The 20,844-nt window shown below is 37.6% G+C and overlaps 1 protein-coding gene across 10 annotated transcripts in view; it reads right to left on the bottom strand.

Moving 5' to 3' along the window:
* The window catches only part of LOC110464761 (vacuolar protein sorting-associated protein 13A-like), a 188,059-nt gene that overhangs the window by 27,220 nt on the left and 139,995 nt on the right, over positions 1–20,844 (bottom strand). For 7 of the 10 annotated variants that reach the window (XM_021520133.1, XM_021520132.1, XM_021520139.1 and 4 more), the window contains 8 exons: positions 17,746–17,802; positions 9,769–9,873; positions 8,171–8,320; positions 5,787–5,918; positions 5,380–5,513; positions 4,607–4,736; positions 2,572–2,694; positions 1,456–1,479 (listed from right to left, as the gene is read on the bottom strand). In XM_021520133.1, the coding sequence (XP_021375808.1) occupies positions 1,456–1,479; positions 2,572–2,694; positions 4,607–4,736; positions 5,380–5,513; positions 5,787–5,918; positions 8,171–8,320; positions 9,769–9,873; positions 17,746–17,802 (855 nt within the window). The remainder of the gene's footprint in view (positions 1–1,455; positions 1,480–2,571; positions 2,695–4,606; positions 4,737–5,379; positions 5,514–5,786; positions 5,919–8,170; positions 8,321–9,768; positions 9,874–17,745; positions 17,803–20,844) is intronic. The other 3 variants (XM_021520142.1, XM_021520137.1, XM_021520141.1) reach the window with 2 other exon arrangements.

Here is a 20,844-nt window from a genome sequence, read left to right as displayed (position 1 = left end):
AGAGACAGAGACATAGTATACAGAGACAGAGACATAGTATACAGAGAGACATAGACATAGTATACAGAGACAGAGACATAGTATACAGAGACAGAGACACAGTATACAGAGACATAGTATACAGAGACAGACACATAGTATACAGAGAGACAGAGACATAGTATACAGAGAGACAGAGACATAGTATACAGAGAGACAGAGACATAGTATACAGAGACAGAGACATAGTATACAGAGACAGAGACATAGTATACAGAGACATGATCACTTTCACTACAGCTTGTAACTCTCGCCCTATTGAGACTTTGTGATGAGAGAAATTTATTGTGACATTTCAGACTTGGTGATGAGGTAAATTTATTGTGAAATCAAGTATTAGTACACACCATACCACACAAATAGTAATTACACATGAAAAGCAAACATAACACTGGGTAAATTCTAATTTTACCGGCGAAGTGTGAATATTTGATTGAACAACAGTTTGGTGGTGTAAGGTATTAAGTCATCACCCAGAATTTTGTGGTCTCCTTGATTATATTATTATCTGAATTATCTAAACAATGGCCTGAAAGGGGGCAATGAATCTCTACATAAGGGGGCCATTAATCTATATATAAAGGGGTCATGGATGTCTATATCAAGGGGGGACATGAAGCATTATATAAGGGGCCATGAAGCTCTATATAAGGGGCCCATGAATCTCTATATAAGGGGGCCATAACTCTCTATATAAGGGAACCATGAATCTCTATATAATGGGCCATGAATCTCTATATAATGGGCCATGAATCTCTATATAAGGGGGCCATGAATCTCTATATAAGGGGGACATGAATCTCTATATAAGGGGACCAGAAATGTATATATAAGGGGGCCATGACTCTCTATATAAGGGGGCAATAATCTCTACATAAAGGGGCCATGAATCGCTATATAAGGGGGGGGGGGGCGCATTAATCTCTATATAAGGGGTCCATGAATCTCCATATAAGGGGGCCATGAATCTCTATATAAGGGGGCCATGAATCTCTATATTAGAGGGCAATAATCTCTACATAAAGGGGCCATGAATCTCTATATAAGGGGGCATTAATCTCTACATAAAGGGGCCATGAATCTCTACATAAGGGGGGCATTAATCTCTATATAAGGGGACCATGAATCTCCACATAGGGGGCCATGAATCTCTATATAAGGGGGCAATAATCTCTACATAAAGGGGCCAAGAATGTATATATAAGGGGGCCATGAATCTCTTTATAAGGAGGGCATGAATCTCTACATAAAAGGGCCATGAATCTATATAAGGGGGCCATGATGAGGATGTGAAGTGCTGTCTGTACAGGAATGAAGAGAAAGATTTGATTTTAAGCAGATTGTGAGAGTCAAGGAATTAGTTTATATGCAAATGACTGCATTCCAATCCGTCACTGCAATAACAACCGTTCTTACATTGTTTCTGTTTGTTAACCAAAACTAAAACATAAATAATACAAAAATATATTAATAAAACATACATATGTGTCCTTGTTTCACCGTGACTTTTTTTACATTGTTTCTGTTTAACGAAAAACTAAAACATAACAAATGTTTCAATAAAACATAATCCTGTCCCCTACTTTCACTTTGACCTTGTCAACCCACAAACTTTAATATAGTAGTATGTCTACTGTGTGTAAAGGTGGCATGTCTACTGCGTGTAAAGGTGGCATGTCTACTGTGTGTAAAGGTGGCATGTCTACTGTGTGTAAAGGTGGCATGTCTACTGTGTGTAAAGGTGGCATGTCTACTGTGTGTAAAGGTGGCATGTGTGCTGTGTGTAAAGGTGGCATGTCTACTGTGTGTAAAGGTGGCATGTCTACTGTGTGTAAAGGTGGCATGTCTACTGTGTGTAAAGGTGGCATGTCTACTGTGTGTAAAGGTGGCATGTGTGCTGTGTGTAAAGGTGGCATGTGTGTATAACATTTGCTTGGAGTTTGTTCATGTCGAGTTACACACCTGTTGATGAGCTACATACCTATTGACGAGTTACACAACTGTTGATGAGTTACATACCTATTGGCGAGTTACATACCTGTTGACGAGTTACACAATTGTTGACGAGTTACATACCTGTTGAAGAGTTACATACCTGCTGATGAGTTACATACCTGTTGAAGAGTTACATACCTGTTGACGAGTTACATACCTGCTTATGAGTTACATACCTGTTGACGAGTTACACAATTGTTGACGAGTAACACAACTGTTGACAAGTTACATACCTGTTGACGAGTTACACAACTGTTGACGAGTTACATACCTGTTGAAGAGTTACATACCTGCTGATGAGTTACATACCTGTTGAAGAGTTACATACCTGTTGACGAGTTACGTACCTGTTGATGAGTTACATACCTGTTGAAGAGTTACATACCTGCTGATGAGTTACATACCTGTTGAAGAGTTACATACCTGTTGAAGAGTTACATACATGTTGATGAGTTACATACCTGCTGATGAGTCACATACCTGTTGACGAGTTACGTACCTGTTGACGAGTTACGTACCTGTTGACGATTTACATACCTGCTGAGCAAGGGTGGCGAGATTGAGGTCCTCGGTGAACAATAAGACTCGCTGCATGCCGTCTAGGAAGGACACCCAGTAGACATTGTTGTCAGAGGACAGGGCAAAATAGTCATAACCATCCTGGTCAAAACATCATATAATGATATAAAGAAGTAATCATCCTGGTCAAAACATCATATAATGATATAAACAAGTTTACATTTGTATGCTTCCCATTTAATTTTAATTTTTTTTTATCATAAACTTTATTTATTTTACAACAATTATGAGTTATTCAACTTATATTAATCACTCTTGTTGGTCCGGATCTTAGAGCGCAGGGGGTCTTTGTGTGGGAGGAAACCAGAGAACCTGGAGAAAACCTACGTGGTCGGGCAGGTGACCCCATACCTTTTCACGTTCGATCGGGGAATTGAACCCCGGCCACCTTCGTGAAAGGCAAGTGTGCTATCCACTGCACCACCTGACATTTCTTTTTTGGCAACACAATAGTCATGTGATAATTTTACAGACCAATGGACACTGTGTAGCTGTTAGTTATGGCTTAGAAAAAGACAATGGTGATAATTTTTACTTTAACAAGATTTACCACACAGATCCCTACTACCTAGATATATACAGATACCCCTACTACCTAGATCTATACAGATACCCCTACTACCTAGATATATACAGATACCCCTAATACCTAGATATATACAGATACCCCTACTACCTAGATATATACAGATACCCCTACTAACTAGATATATACAGATACTCCTACTACCTAGATCTATACAGATAATCCTACTACCTAGATCTATACATTATACAGATACCCCTACTACCTAGATATATACAGATACCCCTACTACCTAGGTATATACAGATACTCCTACTACCTAGATATATACAGATACCCCTACTACTAAGATATATACAGATACCCCTACTACCTAGATATATACAGATACCCATACTACCTAGGTATATACAGAGACCCCTACTACCTAGATATATACAGATACCCCTACTACCTAGATATATACAGATACCCATACTACCTAGATATATACAGATACCCCTACTACCTAGATATATACAGATACCCCTACTACCTAGATATATACAGATACCCCTACTACCTAGATATATACAGATACCCCTACTACCTAGATATATACAGATACCCCTACTACCTAGATATATACAGATACCCCTACTACCTAGATATATACAGATACCCCTACTACCTAGATATATACAGATACCCCTACTACCTAGATATATACAGATACCCCTACTACCTAGATATATACAGATACCCCTACTACCTAGATATATACAGATACCCCTACTACCTAGATATATACAGATACCCCTACTACCTAGATATATACAGATACCCCTACTACCTAGATATATACAGATACCCCTACTACCTAGATATATACAGATACCCCTACTACCTAGATATATACAGATACCCCTACTACCTAGATATATACAGATACCCCTACTACCTAGATATATACAGATACCCCTACTACCTAGATATATACAGATACCCCTACTACCTAGATATATACAGATACCCCTACTACCTAGATATATACAGATACAGTGTTTTTACTGATGCTAGCCTTGAAGAGTGTCTTTTCCTGAAGTTTATCTTAACAAGTGTGTTTTACTGATGCTAACTTCAAAGAGTATCTTTACCTGAAGTTTAGCTTAACAAGTGTGTTTCACTGATGCTAACGTCGAAGACTGTCTTTTCCTGAAGTTTATCTTTATTGTGTTTTACTGATGCTAACCTCGAAGACTGTCTTTTCCTGAAGTTTATCTTAACAAGTGTGTTTTTACTGATGCTTACCTCGAAGACTGTCTTTTCCTGAAGTTTATCTTATCAAGTGTGTTTTACTGATGTTTACCTCAACTAGTGTGCTTTTACTGATGTTTACCTCAACGAGTGCGTTTTTATTGATGCTAACATCGAAGAGTGTCTTTTCCTGAAGTCTATCTTAACAAGTGAGCTTTTACTGATGTTTACCTCAACAAGTGTGTTTTTCACCTCCTTTTTATCACCACATGTCCAGACAATCTCTCGTTTGTCGGTCAGGTTTTCCCAGGTGTACATCATGAAGTGACCGGGCCCGAGCAAGTGGATGTTCTTAGAGCCGCTGTAATACAACAAAAGCTCATAGAATTCTTATGAAAAATCTTTTTACACAACCAATAAGAGTTTCTATGTGATGTTTTGATGACTAGTACGGTATGTTCAGTCCTTTCCATCAGACAAATGACCAATGATATGTATGCACACAAAGGTGTAAAATGTGTACGAGTTGTCCACAAAATTGATGTTGATTCACCTATGCTGTAAGCCTATGTACAATAGTTGTTATATCTGTACAGGTATGATCGATTCAGTTCCGCTTAGTTTAATACTTGGTCATAGATGTGCGAGAGTCTATGAGCTCCCTCATCTCCATTAGAAATACATAGAATTCTCTCTTAACACACATTAAGGAAAGATTTCAACTGTCATATTCACTCAAAGTATGGGATTGACTCGATAATACAGTATCAACAAATACATCAGACATTAATAAATTTAGAGACTTATAATCAAAATTTAAGTATTTAAAAACATAAGGAAGCACCTGAGCTACTGAGGCTGATTGTCAAAGGTCAACGGTTAAGGATATACTGTCATATCTGCCAATTTCATGTAAACTTTGAACCAAGCTGAGGCTTTTCTTACATTTTGGTCTATTTTTTAAAAATAAGTTTCCTATTTTAGACTTCTATGTACATATATACCTCTGATGGAATGTGACGGAGGCTGCGTCCGTGTGGTTGACAATCTGTACGGAGGCCATGCCGTCCTTGTAGGAGCTAAACGTGGTTACCATGGCAGACTCGGTCACCTGACAATCTACGTTGATACCACCGTGCTGTAGAAGGACATCACCATCATTTCAAAATCAAAAACAGTCAAATATATCTTATTTTGAAAAACAGAACATGACTTTTAGTGGATATTTACTGGCTTATCATATAGTTTGAAATTTTTGACTAATGTGTGTAGGCATTTAAAACTACAATGAATATACAAATCACATTATGATGACACTCTACAGAATTAAAGAATTCAGAAAAGACTACAATATAAAGATGACATATTACAGTCTATACAAGCTTAACATCTAACAATGTTCAAAATGCACCTGGTCATCCAGTCTGGCCAGAGTGTTGTTGGCTTTGTTGAACAGGAATTCAGAGGTCATGACCTCTGACCCTTTGACCTTCGCTCTCATCTTCATTTCTTTCCCAGTCAGCTGTGGCCAAAATGGCTGACACTGGAAAAAAAATAAAACAACATATTATTTCTATAAAATATGGTAATAGACCTCTAAAAAACAACACTTTCATGAATTAATTTATTGCCTAAAAAAGTAATTATTTTAAAGAATAGAAGTCACATTTATATTTGATTGCTAACCTTCACTGCAGTTAGAATTTAAAGAAGTGCACGACCCTGTATCAAAGGGCACACATGTAGAGAGGTGCACCACCCTGTATCAAAGGGCACACATATAGAGAAGTGCACCACCCTGTATCAAAGGGCACACATGTAGAGAAGTGCACCACCCTATATCAAAGGACACACATATAGGAAGTGCACCACCCTGTATCAAAGGACACACATATAGAGAAGTGCACCACCCTATATCAAAGGGCACACATGTAGAGAAGTGCACCACCCTGTATCAAAGGGCACACATATAGGAAGTGCACCACCCTGTATCAAAGGACACACATGTAGAGAAGTGCACCACCCTGTATCAAAGGACACACATATAGAGAGGTGTACCACCCTGTATCAAAGGGCACACATATAGGAAGTGCACCACCCTGTATCAAAGGGCACACATGTAGAGAGGTGCACCACCCTGTATCAAAGGACACACATATAGAGAAGTGCACCACCCTGTATCAAAGGACACACATGTAGAGAAGTGCACCACCCTGTATCAAAGGACACACATGTAGAGAGGTGCACCACCCTGTATCAAAGGACACACATATAGAGAAGTGCACCACCCTGTATCAAAGGACACACATGTAGAGAAGTGCACCACCCTGTATCAAAGGACACACATGTAGAGAGGTGCACCACCCTGTATCAAAGGACACACATATAGAGAAGTGCACCACCCTGTATCAAAGGACACACATGTAGAGAAGTGCACCACCCTGTATCAAAGGACACACATGTAGAGAGGTGCACCACCCTGTATCAAAGGACACACATGTAGAGAGGTGCACCACCCTGTATCAAAGGACACACATATAGAGAAGTGCACCACCCTGTATCAAAGGGCACACATATAGGAAGTGCACCACCCTGTATCAAAGGGCACACATGTAGAGAAGTGCACCACCCTGTATCAAAGGACACACATGTAGAGAGGTGCACCACCCTGTATCAAAGGACACACATATAGATAAGTGCACCACCCTGTATCAAAGGACAAACATGTAGAGAGGTGTACCACCCTGTATCAAAGGGCACCCATATAGGAGGTGCACCACCCTGTATCAAAGGACTCACATATAGAGAGGTGCACCACCCTGTATCAATGGGCACACATGTAGAGAAGTGCACCACCATGTAGCAAAGGACACACATGTAGAGAGGTGCACCACCCTGTATCAAAGGACACCCATGTAGAGAGGTGCACCACCCTGTATCAAAGGACACACATATAGATAAGTCCACCACCCTGTATCAAAGGACAAACATGTAGAGAGGTGTACCACCCTGTATCAAAGGGCACCCATATAGAGAAGTGCACCACCCTGTATCAAAGGGCACACATATAGAGAAGTGTACCACCCTGTATCAAAGGGCACACATATAGAGAGGTGCACCACCCTGAATCAAAGGACACACATATAGAGAGGGGCACCACCCTGTATCAAAGGGCACACATGTAAAGAAGTGCACCTTCCCACCCTGTATCAAAGGACACACATGTATAGAGGTGCACCACCGTGTATCAAAGGACACACATATAGAGGGGTGCACCACCCTGTATCAAAGGACACACATGTAGAGAGGTGCACCACCCTATATCAAAGGGCACACATGTAGAGAAGTGCACCCCCCTATATCAAAGGGCACACATGTAGAGAAGTGCAGCACCCTATATCAAAGGGCACACATGTAAAGAAGTGCACCTTCCCACCCTGTATCAAAGGACACACATATAGATAGGTGCACCACCCTGTATCAAAGGGCACACATATAGAGAAGTGTACCACACTGTATCAAAGGGCACACATATAGAGATGTGTACCCCCCTGTATCAAAGGGCACACATATAGGAAGTGCACCACCCTGTATCAAAGGACATACATGTAGAGAGATGTACCACCCTGTATCAAAGGGCACCCATATAGCTAAGAGCACCACCCTGTATCAAAGGGCACACATGTAGAGAAGTGCACCACCCTATATCAAAGGGCACACATGTAAAGAAGTGCACCTTCTCAGTTTTCATGAGTTGTATTTTGTTCACAAGCAAAGAAATGTAAGATGGCTTACCTCTTTAGCTTTGACCTCGTACCAGGTCTGTGTGGATGTAGACTCAGCTATCAGCAGGGAATGATCGGCAGTGTTAAGTAGCATGTAGTACGGAGTAAATGTACAGAGTTTGGTGAGACCGCTCTGTGACAGGACAATGTTAACACCAACCTACAATAATGCACAAAACATACACTATAAAGGGAGGTAACTTAAACAGACAATGACACCATAAAGGGAGGTAACTTAACCCTACAATGATACCGTAAAGGGAGGTAACTTAAACCTACAATGATACACAAAACATACACAATAAAGGGAGGTAACTTAAACCTACAATGATACACAAAGCATACACCATAAAGGGAGGTAACTTAAACCTACAATGATACACAAAGCATACACCATAAAGGGAGGTAACCTAAACTTACAATGATACCATAAAGGGAGGTAAGTTAAACCTACAATGACACCATAAAGGGAGGTAAGTTAAACCTACAATGATATACAAAACATACACCATAAAGGGAGGTAACTTAAACCTACATTAAATACACAAAAACATACAACATAAAGGGAGGTAACTTAAACCTACAACAACACACAAAACATATGTCATAAAAGGAGGTAACTTAAACCTACAATGATACCATAAAAAGAGATAACTTAAACCTACAATGATACCAAAAAGGGAGGTAACTTAAACCTACAATGATACCATAAAGGAAGGTAACTTAAACCTACAATGATACACAAAACATACACCATAAAGGGAGGTAACTTAAACCTAAAATGATACCATAAAGGGAGGTAACTTAAACCTACAATGATACCAAAAAGGGAGGTAACTTAAACCTACAATGATACACAAAACATACACCATAAAGGGAGGTAACTTAAACCTACAATGATACAAAAAACATATGTCATAAAGGGAGGTAACTTAAACCTACAACGATACCATAAAGGGAGGTAACTTAAACCTACAATGATACACAAAACATACACCATAAAGGGAGGTAACTTAAACCTACAATGATACAAAAAAGGGAGGTAATTTAAACCTACAATGATACACAAAACATATGTCATAAAGGGAGGTAACCTACACTTACAATGATACCATAAAGGGAGGTAACTTAAACCTAGAATGATACACAAAACAAACACCATAAAGGGAGGTAACTTAAACCTACAATGATACACAAAAAATACACCTTACAGGGAGGTAAATTAAACCCACAATAATACACAAATTACAAAATTGGCGAGCTTGCCAACCCTTGTTTGAAGTAGGGAGGAGCATAGCGGAACAGGACTGGGGGGATCATCAGCCACCAGGTACAGCTCAATAAGTAGAGTCTGTCTAGAGTTTGGAGTTCAGTGAATCCTGGTCTGGCAGTGCATTTTCCCACTCCCATTATACAAATATACATGCTGATTATAAAAGGGAGATTATCCTAATTCAAGAGTAAAGCAGATAACTCTGGATCTATACAGAGTTGTCATTCTTTAAACTAATTTAATCTTTTTCACAACAGGACACAAATTTTAGCTTTATAACCATACAGAGACTACAATTCCTACCAAAGATGACAAAGTAACTGATGAACACCTACCTCAAATGTTCTCGTTTTGGTCTTACATTGGACAGTTCCAGAACTTCCTACGACATCCAGAGAAAATTTGTCAGACCACTCTGTATCACCTATCTTCAAACAGGCCTGTAAATAAAGTAACACAATGTTACTATAGTAACACATTTCTGTAAGATTAAAATAGGCCTGTTACCAATGCAATGCATCATAAAGGCCTGTGACCATAACAACACTATGTAACCAAATAAAACAAACATAAAGGTCTGTAGCCATAGTAACTTCCTGTTATCATAGTAACACAAAGTATAGGTCTGTAACCATAGTAACTCACTGTTATCATAGTAACACAAAGTATAGGTCTGTAGCCATAGTAACTTACTGTTACCATAGTAACACAAAGTATAGGTCTGTAGCCATAGTAACTCACTGTTATCATAGTAACACAAAGTATAGGTCTGTAGCCATAGTAACTCACTGTTATCACAGTAACACAAAGTATAGGTCTGTAACCATAGTAACACAAAGTATAGGTCTGTAACCAAAGTAACTTACTGTTATCATAGTAACACAAAGTATAGGTCTGTAACCATAGTAACACAATGTATAGGTCTGTAACCAAAGTAACTTACTGTTATCATAGCAACACAAAGTATAGGTCTGTAACCATAGTAACTTCCTGTTACCATAGTAACACAAAGTATAGGTCTGTAACCAAAGTAACTTCCTGTTATCATAGTAACACAAAGTATAGGTCTGTGGCCATAGTAACTCACTGTTATCACAGTAACACAAGGTATAGGTCTGTAACCATAGTAACACAAAGTATAGGTCTGTAACCATAGTAACTTCCTGTTACCATAGTAACACAAAGTATAGGTCTGTAGCCATAGTAACTCATTGTAACCATCATAACACAAAGTATAGGTCTGTAGCCATAGTAACTCATTGTAATCATAGTAACACACAATATAGGTCTGTAATCATAGTAACACATTGTAACCATAGTAACACAAAGTATAGTTATGTTATCAAGGAAACATATTGTAGCCATAGTAACACAAAGTTTAGGTAGTAACCATAGTGACATATTTTAATCATAGTAACATAAAGTATAGGTCTGTAACCATAGTGACTCACTGTAACCATAGCAACATGAAGTACAACCATGTTATGATAACACAATGTAACCATAGTAACAAAAACTACAGGCCTGTAACAAAAGTAACACATTGTAACCATATACTGAACAAAAAAAGAAACGCACGAAGTTCCCCCCCTGCAGTACACCTTAGCTGTAAGGAAATAATGGAATATTTGGTCAGGTATTACATCAAGAACGATCTCCCTTCTCAACAATCTACCCTAAAATCAGCTTAGCGTGACAATGTAATTGTGTGACTTTGTGAGCTTTTTTAGTCAAAATAACGCGGCGTGGTAAAGCAATTGCGATGTTGATGGATGGTTATAGCCAAACTGCTGTCGCACGGCAGTTTGGTGTTGGCCCGTGTACAATTAACCGTCTCTGTACACGTTTCCATGCTACTAGGTTAGTTTCCGATCGTCCCAGGTGCGGTCGTCTGCGTGTAACGACCGCACGACAACACAGGGCGATTCGATTGTCGCACTTGCGCAACAGATTCAAGACTGCTGTAGAGACTGCGTCGCATACCTAAGGTACCCATGGCAGACCCATTAGTCCTCAAACTGCCAGGAACCGCTTGCGTGCCGAGAGAATCATTGCGCGCCGACCTTATGTCGGGCCACCTCTGACACCACGGAGGCGGCAAGTGCGTCTTGACAGGATGCGCAGACATGGCCCGAATAGGTTTGGGATGCGTCGATGGAGGCGTATGATGTTCACCGACGAGTCTAGATTCTGTCTGTATCGCTCAGATGGAAGAAAAAGGGTATATCGCAGATGCGGTGAGCGATTCGCCGACGCATGCGTGGTTGAATGCGATAGATTCGGTGGGGCTTCTGTAATGGTTTGGGGAGGCATCTCCCATGGAGTAAAATCTCCCTTAGTGGTCCTGGATCAAAACCTTAATGCCGTTCTATACAGAGACCAGATCCTCCAACCACATGTCCTTCCACTTCTCAGACGTCATAACCTAATTTTCCAGCAAGACAATGCTCGACCGCATGTTGCCAGAGTCTGTCGTGATTTTCTCACGGCAAACAACGTTCAGCCTCTGGAATGGCCCCCATATAGCCCCGACATGTCTCCCATTGAGCATCTGTGGGATAAGCTGGACAGGCGTATTAGGAAACGTCTAAACCCCCCAACTAACCATGCCCAGTTGATCGCAGCATTAACACATGAATGGAAAAACATTCCCTTCAGGCGAATAAATGTTCTCATGAATTCAATGCATAGGAGAATCCGTGCAGGGATTCGTGCAAAAGGTGCCCACACCTGGTACTGAAGTGTCATTTTGTTTTTCGCGGGTATCCCACTTTGAGTAACTACTGATGACACGAGTGACGTCACACAGACTTTTCTTCTACACTATTGTAAAGAGTAGACTTGTCCCTTCATATTGATATAAAATTTTGTACAAATTTCCCAAAATATCATAGGCTATTGATTGCATAATTTAATTGTGCGTTTCTTTTTGTGTTCAGTATAGAAACGTCAACTATTTAGAGCATATTCTATAGGAATTACATTGAACTGCTACTTTTTCCTTAGAAAACTCTTAAGTATAGAAAAATCATCTATCAATTAATTCAGGAAAATCTGCAAAAAACAACAGCAAAGAAATGTTTTGGATATGCAGATAAAAAACACATCTGGAATAAATAGATTCACATTAATGTATAACACTATTGTCTCGCCTACGATGTCATAGAGGTGAGACAGGCGAGACTTTTTTAAACAAGAGGCCCAAGGGCCTTAGCGGTCACCTGAGTTATATCATAGATACTGGTAGCTTTATTTTATTGTTTAGATGTGATGTGGAAATCAGCATGTAAACTAAGTGAAATACAATACTTGTCATGTCATCAATGGATAAGAATTTGAAAATATTGGTAAATGTTCCCTTTGGGGCCCCCCTCTAGCCCCTGGGGATGGGGCAGGAATCCTAATTTTACAAAGTAAAACTCTCATTTACCCAAGATGATTCTGACTAAGTTTGAGCAATTTTCTGCTGAAAATATATAAAATATATACCGAAAAGTGTTATTTCCCTATATAAACTATATTAAACGTTAACCCCTCCCCAAGGGAGAACGGATAGCTCGGGGTCCTGATATTTTCAATTTAAATAAAGCCCCTGATGATCTTTCTTTCCACGTAAAGAAAATCACTGTAGTACCTCTGAGTCTGGAGAAGAAGATTTTTGAAATATTGATTAATTTTCCCTTTGGGGCCCCGCCCTGGCCCCAGGGGTCGGGGTAGGAATCTCAATTTTACAATTTGAAACCATCTACCTCCAAGGATAATTCTCACCAAGTAAAAATAATTTCCTACAGAAAGTTGTCAAAATATACCCAAAAGTGTTATTTCCCTATATAAACTATAGTAAACTTTACCCCCTCCCCAAGGGAGAACGGATAGCTCGGGGGTCCTGAAATTTACAATTTAAGTAAAGCCCCTGATGATCTTTCTTTCCACGTAGAGAAAATCACTGTAGTACCTCTGAGTCTGGAGAAGAAGATTTTTGAAATATTGATTAATTTTCCCTTTGGGGCCCCGCCCTGGCCCCAGGGGTCGGGGTAGGAATCTCAATTTTACAATTTGAAACCATCTACCTCCAAGGATAATTCTCACCAAGTAAAAATAATTTCCTACAGAAAGTTGTCAAAATATACCCAAAAGTGTTATTTCCCTATATAAACTATAGTAAACTTTACCCCCTCCCCAAGGGAGAACGGATAGCTCGGGGGTCCTGAAATTTACAATTTAAGTAAAGCCCCTGATGATCTTTCTTTCCACGTAGAGAAAATCACTGTAGTACCTCTGAGTCTGGAGAAGAAGATTTTTGAAATATTGATTAATTTTCCCTTTGGGGCCCCGCCCTGGCCCCAGGGGTCGGGGTAGGAATCTCAATTTTACAATTTGAAACCATCTACCTCCAAGGATAATTCTCACCAAGTAAAAATAATTTCCTACAGAAAGTTGTCAAAATATACCCAAAAGTGTTATTTCCCTATATAAACTATAGTAAACTTTACCCCCTCCCCAAGGGAGAACGGATAGCTCGGGGGTCCTGAAATTTACAATTTAAGTAAAGCCCCTGATGATCTTTCTTTCCACGTAGAGAAAATCACTGTAGTACCTCTGAGTCTGGAGAAGAAGATTTTTGAAATATTGATTAATTTTCCCTTTGGGGCCCCGCCCTGGCCCCAGGGGTCGGGGTAGGAATCTCAATTTTACAATTTGAAACCATCTACCTCCAAGGATAATTCTCACCAAGTAAAAATAATTTCCTACAGAAAGTTGTCAAAATATACCCAAAAGTGTTATTTCCCTATATAAACTATAGTAAACTTTACCCCCTCCCCAAGGGAGAACGGATAGCTCGGGGGTCCTGAAATTTACAATTTAAGTAAAGCCCCTGATGATCTTTCTTTCCACGTAGAGAAAATCACTGTAGTACCTCTGAGTCTGGAGAAGAAGATTTTTGAAATATTGGATAATTTTCCCTTTGGGGCCCCGCCCTGGCCCCAGGGGTGGGGGTAGGAATCCCAATTTTACAATTTTGAAGCCTCATCTACCAAGGATGATTCTGACCAAGTTTGAAAAAAATCCATCCACTGGTTCTTGAGAAGAAGTTGAAAATGTAAAAGTTTACGCACGACGCACGACGGACGACGGACGACGGACGACGACGGACGAAAAGCGATTGGAATAGGTCACTTGAGCAAAGCTCAGGTGACCTAAAAAAGGTTATTATATATAAACAGAATCAATTACATTTGTTCATGAATTACAATTTAATTCAGTCATAATATAAAAATACATTTTTTTAAACCAAAATCTCCACAACCACATAAAAAAACCACCAAAAAAACAAATAACTTTTAAACATTTGACATGTTCTTCTCTAATCATTGATACACAAAGATAGTTTATAAGGAACTTGGATTATATTACCTGTATTAGGTTATTACAAATACATCATCATTATAATGAAACCTATTTGTTGTGTTTGTAATAACCTATACAGGTAATATAACTTATAATATATTTCATATATGTGATAAAACTTGTTTACTGTTATACACCGTTATAGTAAAGCATACAGGTCCTGGATACCTGATCCAATTATGTGCAAGTTTAAAACTTAACAGAAGACTATTTTTATCCAGATATTTTGATTAATGATAACAAGTTTCACCATTTTTTCCAAGGAAACCAAATGGAAATATTTATCATATAAAAATGTCACTTTAACAAGTCAAATGATATAATAAAACTACAAACCCTCAAAATGAAATTTAATAAAGTTACACCAATGTCCATTATATATTAACATTTCCATTTTGACACATATCACACTCATACAAGAGGCCCAATGGGCCTGCATCGCTCACCTGGTATTAATCTCACACTCGTAATCTTAAAAGTGGACTAAAATACAGCTATACAGGCAGAATATCAGTGTGACCCTGAATGTCAAACAATGACATTAGGTTGAAAGTGGGTCAAGGTCATTCATTTGAACAAATTTGGTAGCCCTGATTGCTACAGGCCAAATATCAGTACCCTGGGTCTTTTGGTCATTGAAAAGAAGTTGTTTGAAGATTTTAAGACATTTGACACCTGTGACCTTGAATATTGGTCAAGGTCATTCATTTGAACGAACTTGGTAGCCCTTCATCCCAGCACGATACTGGCCAAATATCATCACCCTAGGCTTATCGGTTATTCAGAAGAAGTTGTTTAAAGGTTTTAAACATATTTGACCCCTGTGACCTAGAATATAAATCAAGGTCATTTATTTGAACAAACTTGGTAGCCCTTCATCCCAGCATGCGTCTAGCCAAATATCATCACCCTATGCCTCTTGGTTATTCAGAAGAAGTTGTATAAAGAATTTTAACATATTTGACCCCTGTGACCTTGAAAATGGATGAAGGTCATTTATTTAGACAAACTTGGTAGCCTTTCATCCCAGCATGCTTCTGGCCAAATATCATCACCCTAGGCTTATCGGTTATTCAGAAGAAGTTGTTGAAAGGTTTTAAACATATCTGACCCATGTGACCTTGAATATAAGTCAAGGTCATTTATTTGAACAAACTTGCTAGCCCTTCATCCCAGCATGCGTCTAGCCAAATATCATCACCCTAGGCCTATTGGTTACTGAGAAGAAGTTGTTTAAAGTAAAATGTTGACGACGGACAGACGGACGCCGGATGCGGCACCATGCCATAAGCTCACTTGGCCCTTTGGGCCAGGTGAGCTAAAAATCAGCACGAAATCCAGACCCAACAAACATATAAATCTATTTAACAACTGGATTTTTCCAATTTATCCATCTCTTTTGGAAAAGATATGAAATGATGAATTCAAAGATTCCAGTCAGAGCCATCTGTGCCAGACCCAATAAGAAGTGACCTGAAGTTTAAAATGTGTGTATAGCTGTTTACCATGGTCATCCTCGGTGTGTCACTCTGTCAACAACGAGGTGCAGGCACAAAATATAATCCATTAAATATTCACCAAAAGGAAATAAATGAACTTGAGGTATGCCAGCAGGACAAAAATGCTAAAATATTATTGTAGCCATTTTCATTTTCTTTCAAATGTTTATGTTGTGTGGTTTTATTTTCATGTTAAATGTAATAACATACTCTATCTCTACCCGGTGCACAGAATGTTATTTTAATTTTAAAACAAATTGATTTTGTCTGATACATCTGTGTTTTGAAATCTGAAATGGAATAAATTTAAAATGGAGTAAAATCTAAAACTTCAACAGTTTTTTGCAAATAAAAACAAACAAAAATTCAATTAATTATTTACTAAAAAATGTAGTAACAGATAGACTAAATACAAAACAACACATATATCAGTAAAAAATATATACTATACTTATCAAGCAATAAGCCCATGCCTGGTAATAAGCCCACCCATATATGTTGTAGTTAAGTAGAAATGTCAAGAAATGTTCATTTTCCTGAAATGAGCCCCTCCCTTACTTGAAGTCACAGACTGTGTTCCCTCCCTGGGCTTATTGTAGACTAAACTACGGTAATAACATGACATCAGGCCATTACAAACATGCAAGTACACATGTATAAAGATAAGTGAAGGCCACATTGAATAGGCTATCACAGTGACTATACATTACAGAAATGGTATATCCTAGTTATAAAGAAACTGAAAATTACAAACTAAAACTACATAAACAGAAATTAAAAATGATCACTAAAATAAATACTTACAATGAAATATTCATTCATTACTACGTTTTTAAAACATTTGGTCATTTTGAAAATCTCCATTAAAAACATGAGTAACCATAACAACATTGACAATAAAATTTTACTAATTTATGCATATTTCAACTGGTTACCATGAAATAATTAAAAGCACAAACAAAATATTTTCATAACGAGGGAAATATTCAAGCTGAATTAAATTCAATTAAAACTTTTGAATTTTGATGGATTTCAGGGCAAAAATAGCCAAAACCATACATAGTCCTTTAACATTTTGGTGAATTAGTAATTTATTATTTAAATCACAAATATTTTCTCTGATTTTTTTTGTGTCCATATTTAATGAGCATTGCAATTTCAAAATTTGTCTGAAAATTTAAAAATTGGTTACTCAAATGTGCATTATCTAATTCTGAACAGAAACAAGAAATTGTACTGCTATGAAATGTTGGTTGTACAAATGAACTGGAAATTATTATTTACAGATTGAATCATGAAAATCATACACATTTACACCAAAGCAACAAACATCAAAATCAAAATGAGGTAACTATATCACAGTAAGTGTTGGTAAGGGAGACAACTCATGCCTGTTAGACTTACTTTCCCACTTTGTCTCCACTCCTTCACCTTTTTGTCTTTCCCATGATCTTTTCCTTCCTGTTTCCATGGAAACAATTCATGTTTAACATCCAATTGTAAATTTGTAAAAAAAATCACAATGTGATATATCTTGTTATTTTTCTTTATATTTTTTTTATCAAACAAATATAAATGTCAACAAGGGATTTAAATAGGAGTTATGTTTCAAACAAATTTGTAAAATAATAAATAAAGTTATTGTATCTCAGATAATACAGTTTGTCTATTATTCATTTATTAAAACCTTGTTTTAACAAATATATTATCAATGTTATCAATTGTCAAAATAACAAAACACCCAAGCACAATAGGCAGTGAGTGTTATAGTGAGTCTTCAAACATATCACACAATGATAAGATGAAATGATCTAGTTTTAGAAATTTGTCCAAAAATAATGAGAAGATTATCCTGATAAGTTTGTAATAATTATCAGGACATAGTAAGTTTATACAAGATTTAGAAAATATTTCGTAAAGATTTGCAAGCACAAAGTCAAACGACAGATCATAAAAAAGGGAGATAACTGCAGCCAATTAAAGACAAACGGGTCATATAAAGGGAGAGACAATGTCTGAATCCTTTATAAACAGAGATGTATGAATGATCCATGCAAATGTTATGTTAAACTGGCAAAATCATATCAACAGCTTCATTATCAATCACAGGTATTAAAGATGAAATTATAATTTACCTCCTTCATGCACCTAACTACATACAATCAAAATTACCAATAATTTTATGAAAAATGGTTGAAAAATAATCCTCTTGACAAACTCTAAACAGATATATATTCTCATTACACTGCAATATCTTTTAACTACTTAATGTATGTCAAATTCTGTTCTCGCTACAGAAGATTGACAAAAATCAAAAAGCAATACACAAAATAAACTGATAAATAATACAATTATAAACGACAAACTTTAAGGCTCGTTCACCCATCTACTAGCTTTTTTACTGAGTTTAGAAAGAACTACATATTGTCTCCCTTTGATAATAAATGAATAATTTTGTGTCTTTCTGGCAACAAATAAATCCTCTTAATATTGTTTAATAAAACCTAAGAAGTAAAACTTTATAAAACCTTTGAAACATTTTAATATCACAATGGAAAATCTTCTTAAGATTAAAGGAGCTTTTTCTTCATTCTAATGAGAGGACAATGGAATAACTTATTGTGATAAAAAAATCCCTTCAAACCAACACCATTTTCTGCTCAGTGAGCTTACATCAACATCATAATATTATGATGACAAGAGGCCCATGGGCCTTAACAGTCACCTGATGTATTTATACAGAGAGTTGATTTTGTTTTTAACATGAACAGAAATATTATTCAAAGTGACAAAAAACAATAAAACCACCTTATTCAATATCTAGCATACAGATTTCAGACTAAAAAGTATTTGAAAGTAGCACTATTGATTCTAAACAAGGAAAATGAAGAAATTTTAGCACACTGACTCCTTTGAGCCCCACCCTACAGCCCTTGAGGGGAGGGCTGGCTCAAAATTTTCAAAGTATCAAACTGTCAACTCAAGGTTATAATTCCAATCAAGTCATTAACATGTAATATTCAAAGTATCATTTGCCATTATAAACCATAATAAATTTTTGGCCCCTCCCTCCCAGCTCCTTCCCCAGGGGGTAAACGTGAAACCCTAGGGTCATAAGACCCTTCCATCTATGAAGAGCATTTGATTCTACCATATCTGGGTCTTGAGAAGAAGATTTTTGAAATTTCAGTCAATTCAACCCTTTTTTGCCCCACCCATCAGCCCNACCTAATACTGATAATGCTAACCCAAATTGAATTACTTCCAATGGAAATTAAACAAATGTTGGTCCAAAATGTGATTTCCCTATATAAACTATAGTAAAGTTTACCCCCTCCCCAGGGGGAAACGTGAGACCCCAGGGTCAAGAAATTCACAATTTCGGTAAAACACCTTAAGACCCTTCCATATATGAAGAGTATTTGATTCTACCATATCTGGGTCTTGAGAAGAAGATTTTTGAAATTTTAGTCAATTTGACCCTTTTTGGCCCTGCCCCTCAGACCCCTGGGGCTTTGGACTAAACCGGCCACTTTTTTTGTTGACCTTTGTCCATGGAAGGTCCCTGCAAAATTTCTTTGAAATTGATTCAAGGGTTTTGGAGAAGAAGTCGAAAATGTAAATTGTTTACAGACACACGACGGACGACGACGGACAAAAGGCGATCGCAATAGGTCACTTGAGACTTTGTCTCAGGTGACCTAATCAAAACTAGCTAAGGTGTTCTATCACCAACAACCTAGTAGCCAACTCTCCCTAGTTAGGGGGGAGACTCCTGATTTTGGACCCGTTAATTGAGCTTTTTCCAAGTGTGAATTTACTAAACTATTCCTATTTTCTGAGATCTGTTGGTTTCATCGAAAAGAACAGCTCCAAAGAGGTCATTTTAAAGTGTTACTGTTTCCCGTGTATATAAACACAGCTTATTTAGGATTTTAATTCTGAGCAGGGGTAATCTCCACCACGAAAATTTCAAAAACTTTGCAAGTATGCGACATCCTTTAAGTAAGATAACCGGTGTTCGGATTAAGAATCGTAATAATATTTATTGTTGTTGTAGCGTGTTTGTTTACTTGTTTGTAATAATCTATTTATAGTCTGGATATCTGAATACCAACACTGATGTATAGACCTGTCACCATGGAAACAGTTTTCTGAAGGAACACATGCCGGTTCAGTGGTATATATATATAATATTGTTATATAAAAGAACCATACATCAATAGAAATTTACTTAATACAGTATACATGTATAACATTGGTAAACAATTTTAAATATAAATATTTAGATATTACAATAATTATTGAAATAGAAGCCAACTCCCAATCAGGATATGAAAAGATTGTCCAGTGAGACCTTTGACCCTAACTATATGACAACCAAAATCTAATCAGAATTTTATGTATAACCATATGATGGTGTAAATATAAACTAACTCTGTGGAGGGGTCAGCTATATACGTATAAACTAACTCTGTGGAGGGGTCAGCTATATACATATAA

This window comes from Mizuhopecten yessoensis, unplaced genomic scaffold, assembly GCF_002113885.1.
Source record: "Mizuhopecten yessoensis strain PY_sf001 unplaced genomic scaffold, ASM211388v2 scaffold11031, whole genome shotgun sequence".
In the NCBI taxonomy this organism is placed as follows: Eukaryota; Metazoa; Mollusca; class Bivalvia; order Pectinida; family Pectinidae; genus Mizuhopecten; species Mizuhopecten yessoensis.
Note: the sequence above shows the minus strand (reverse complement) of the source record. Positions and strands in the feature narration are given on the sequence as shown.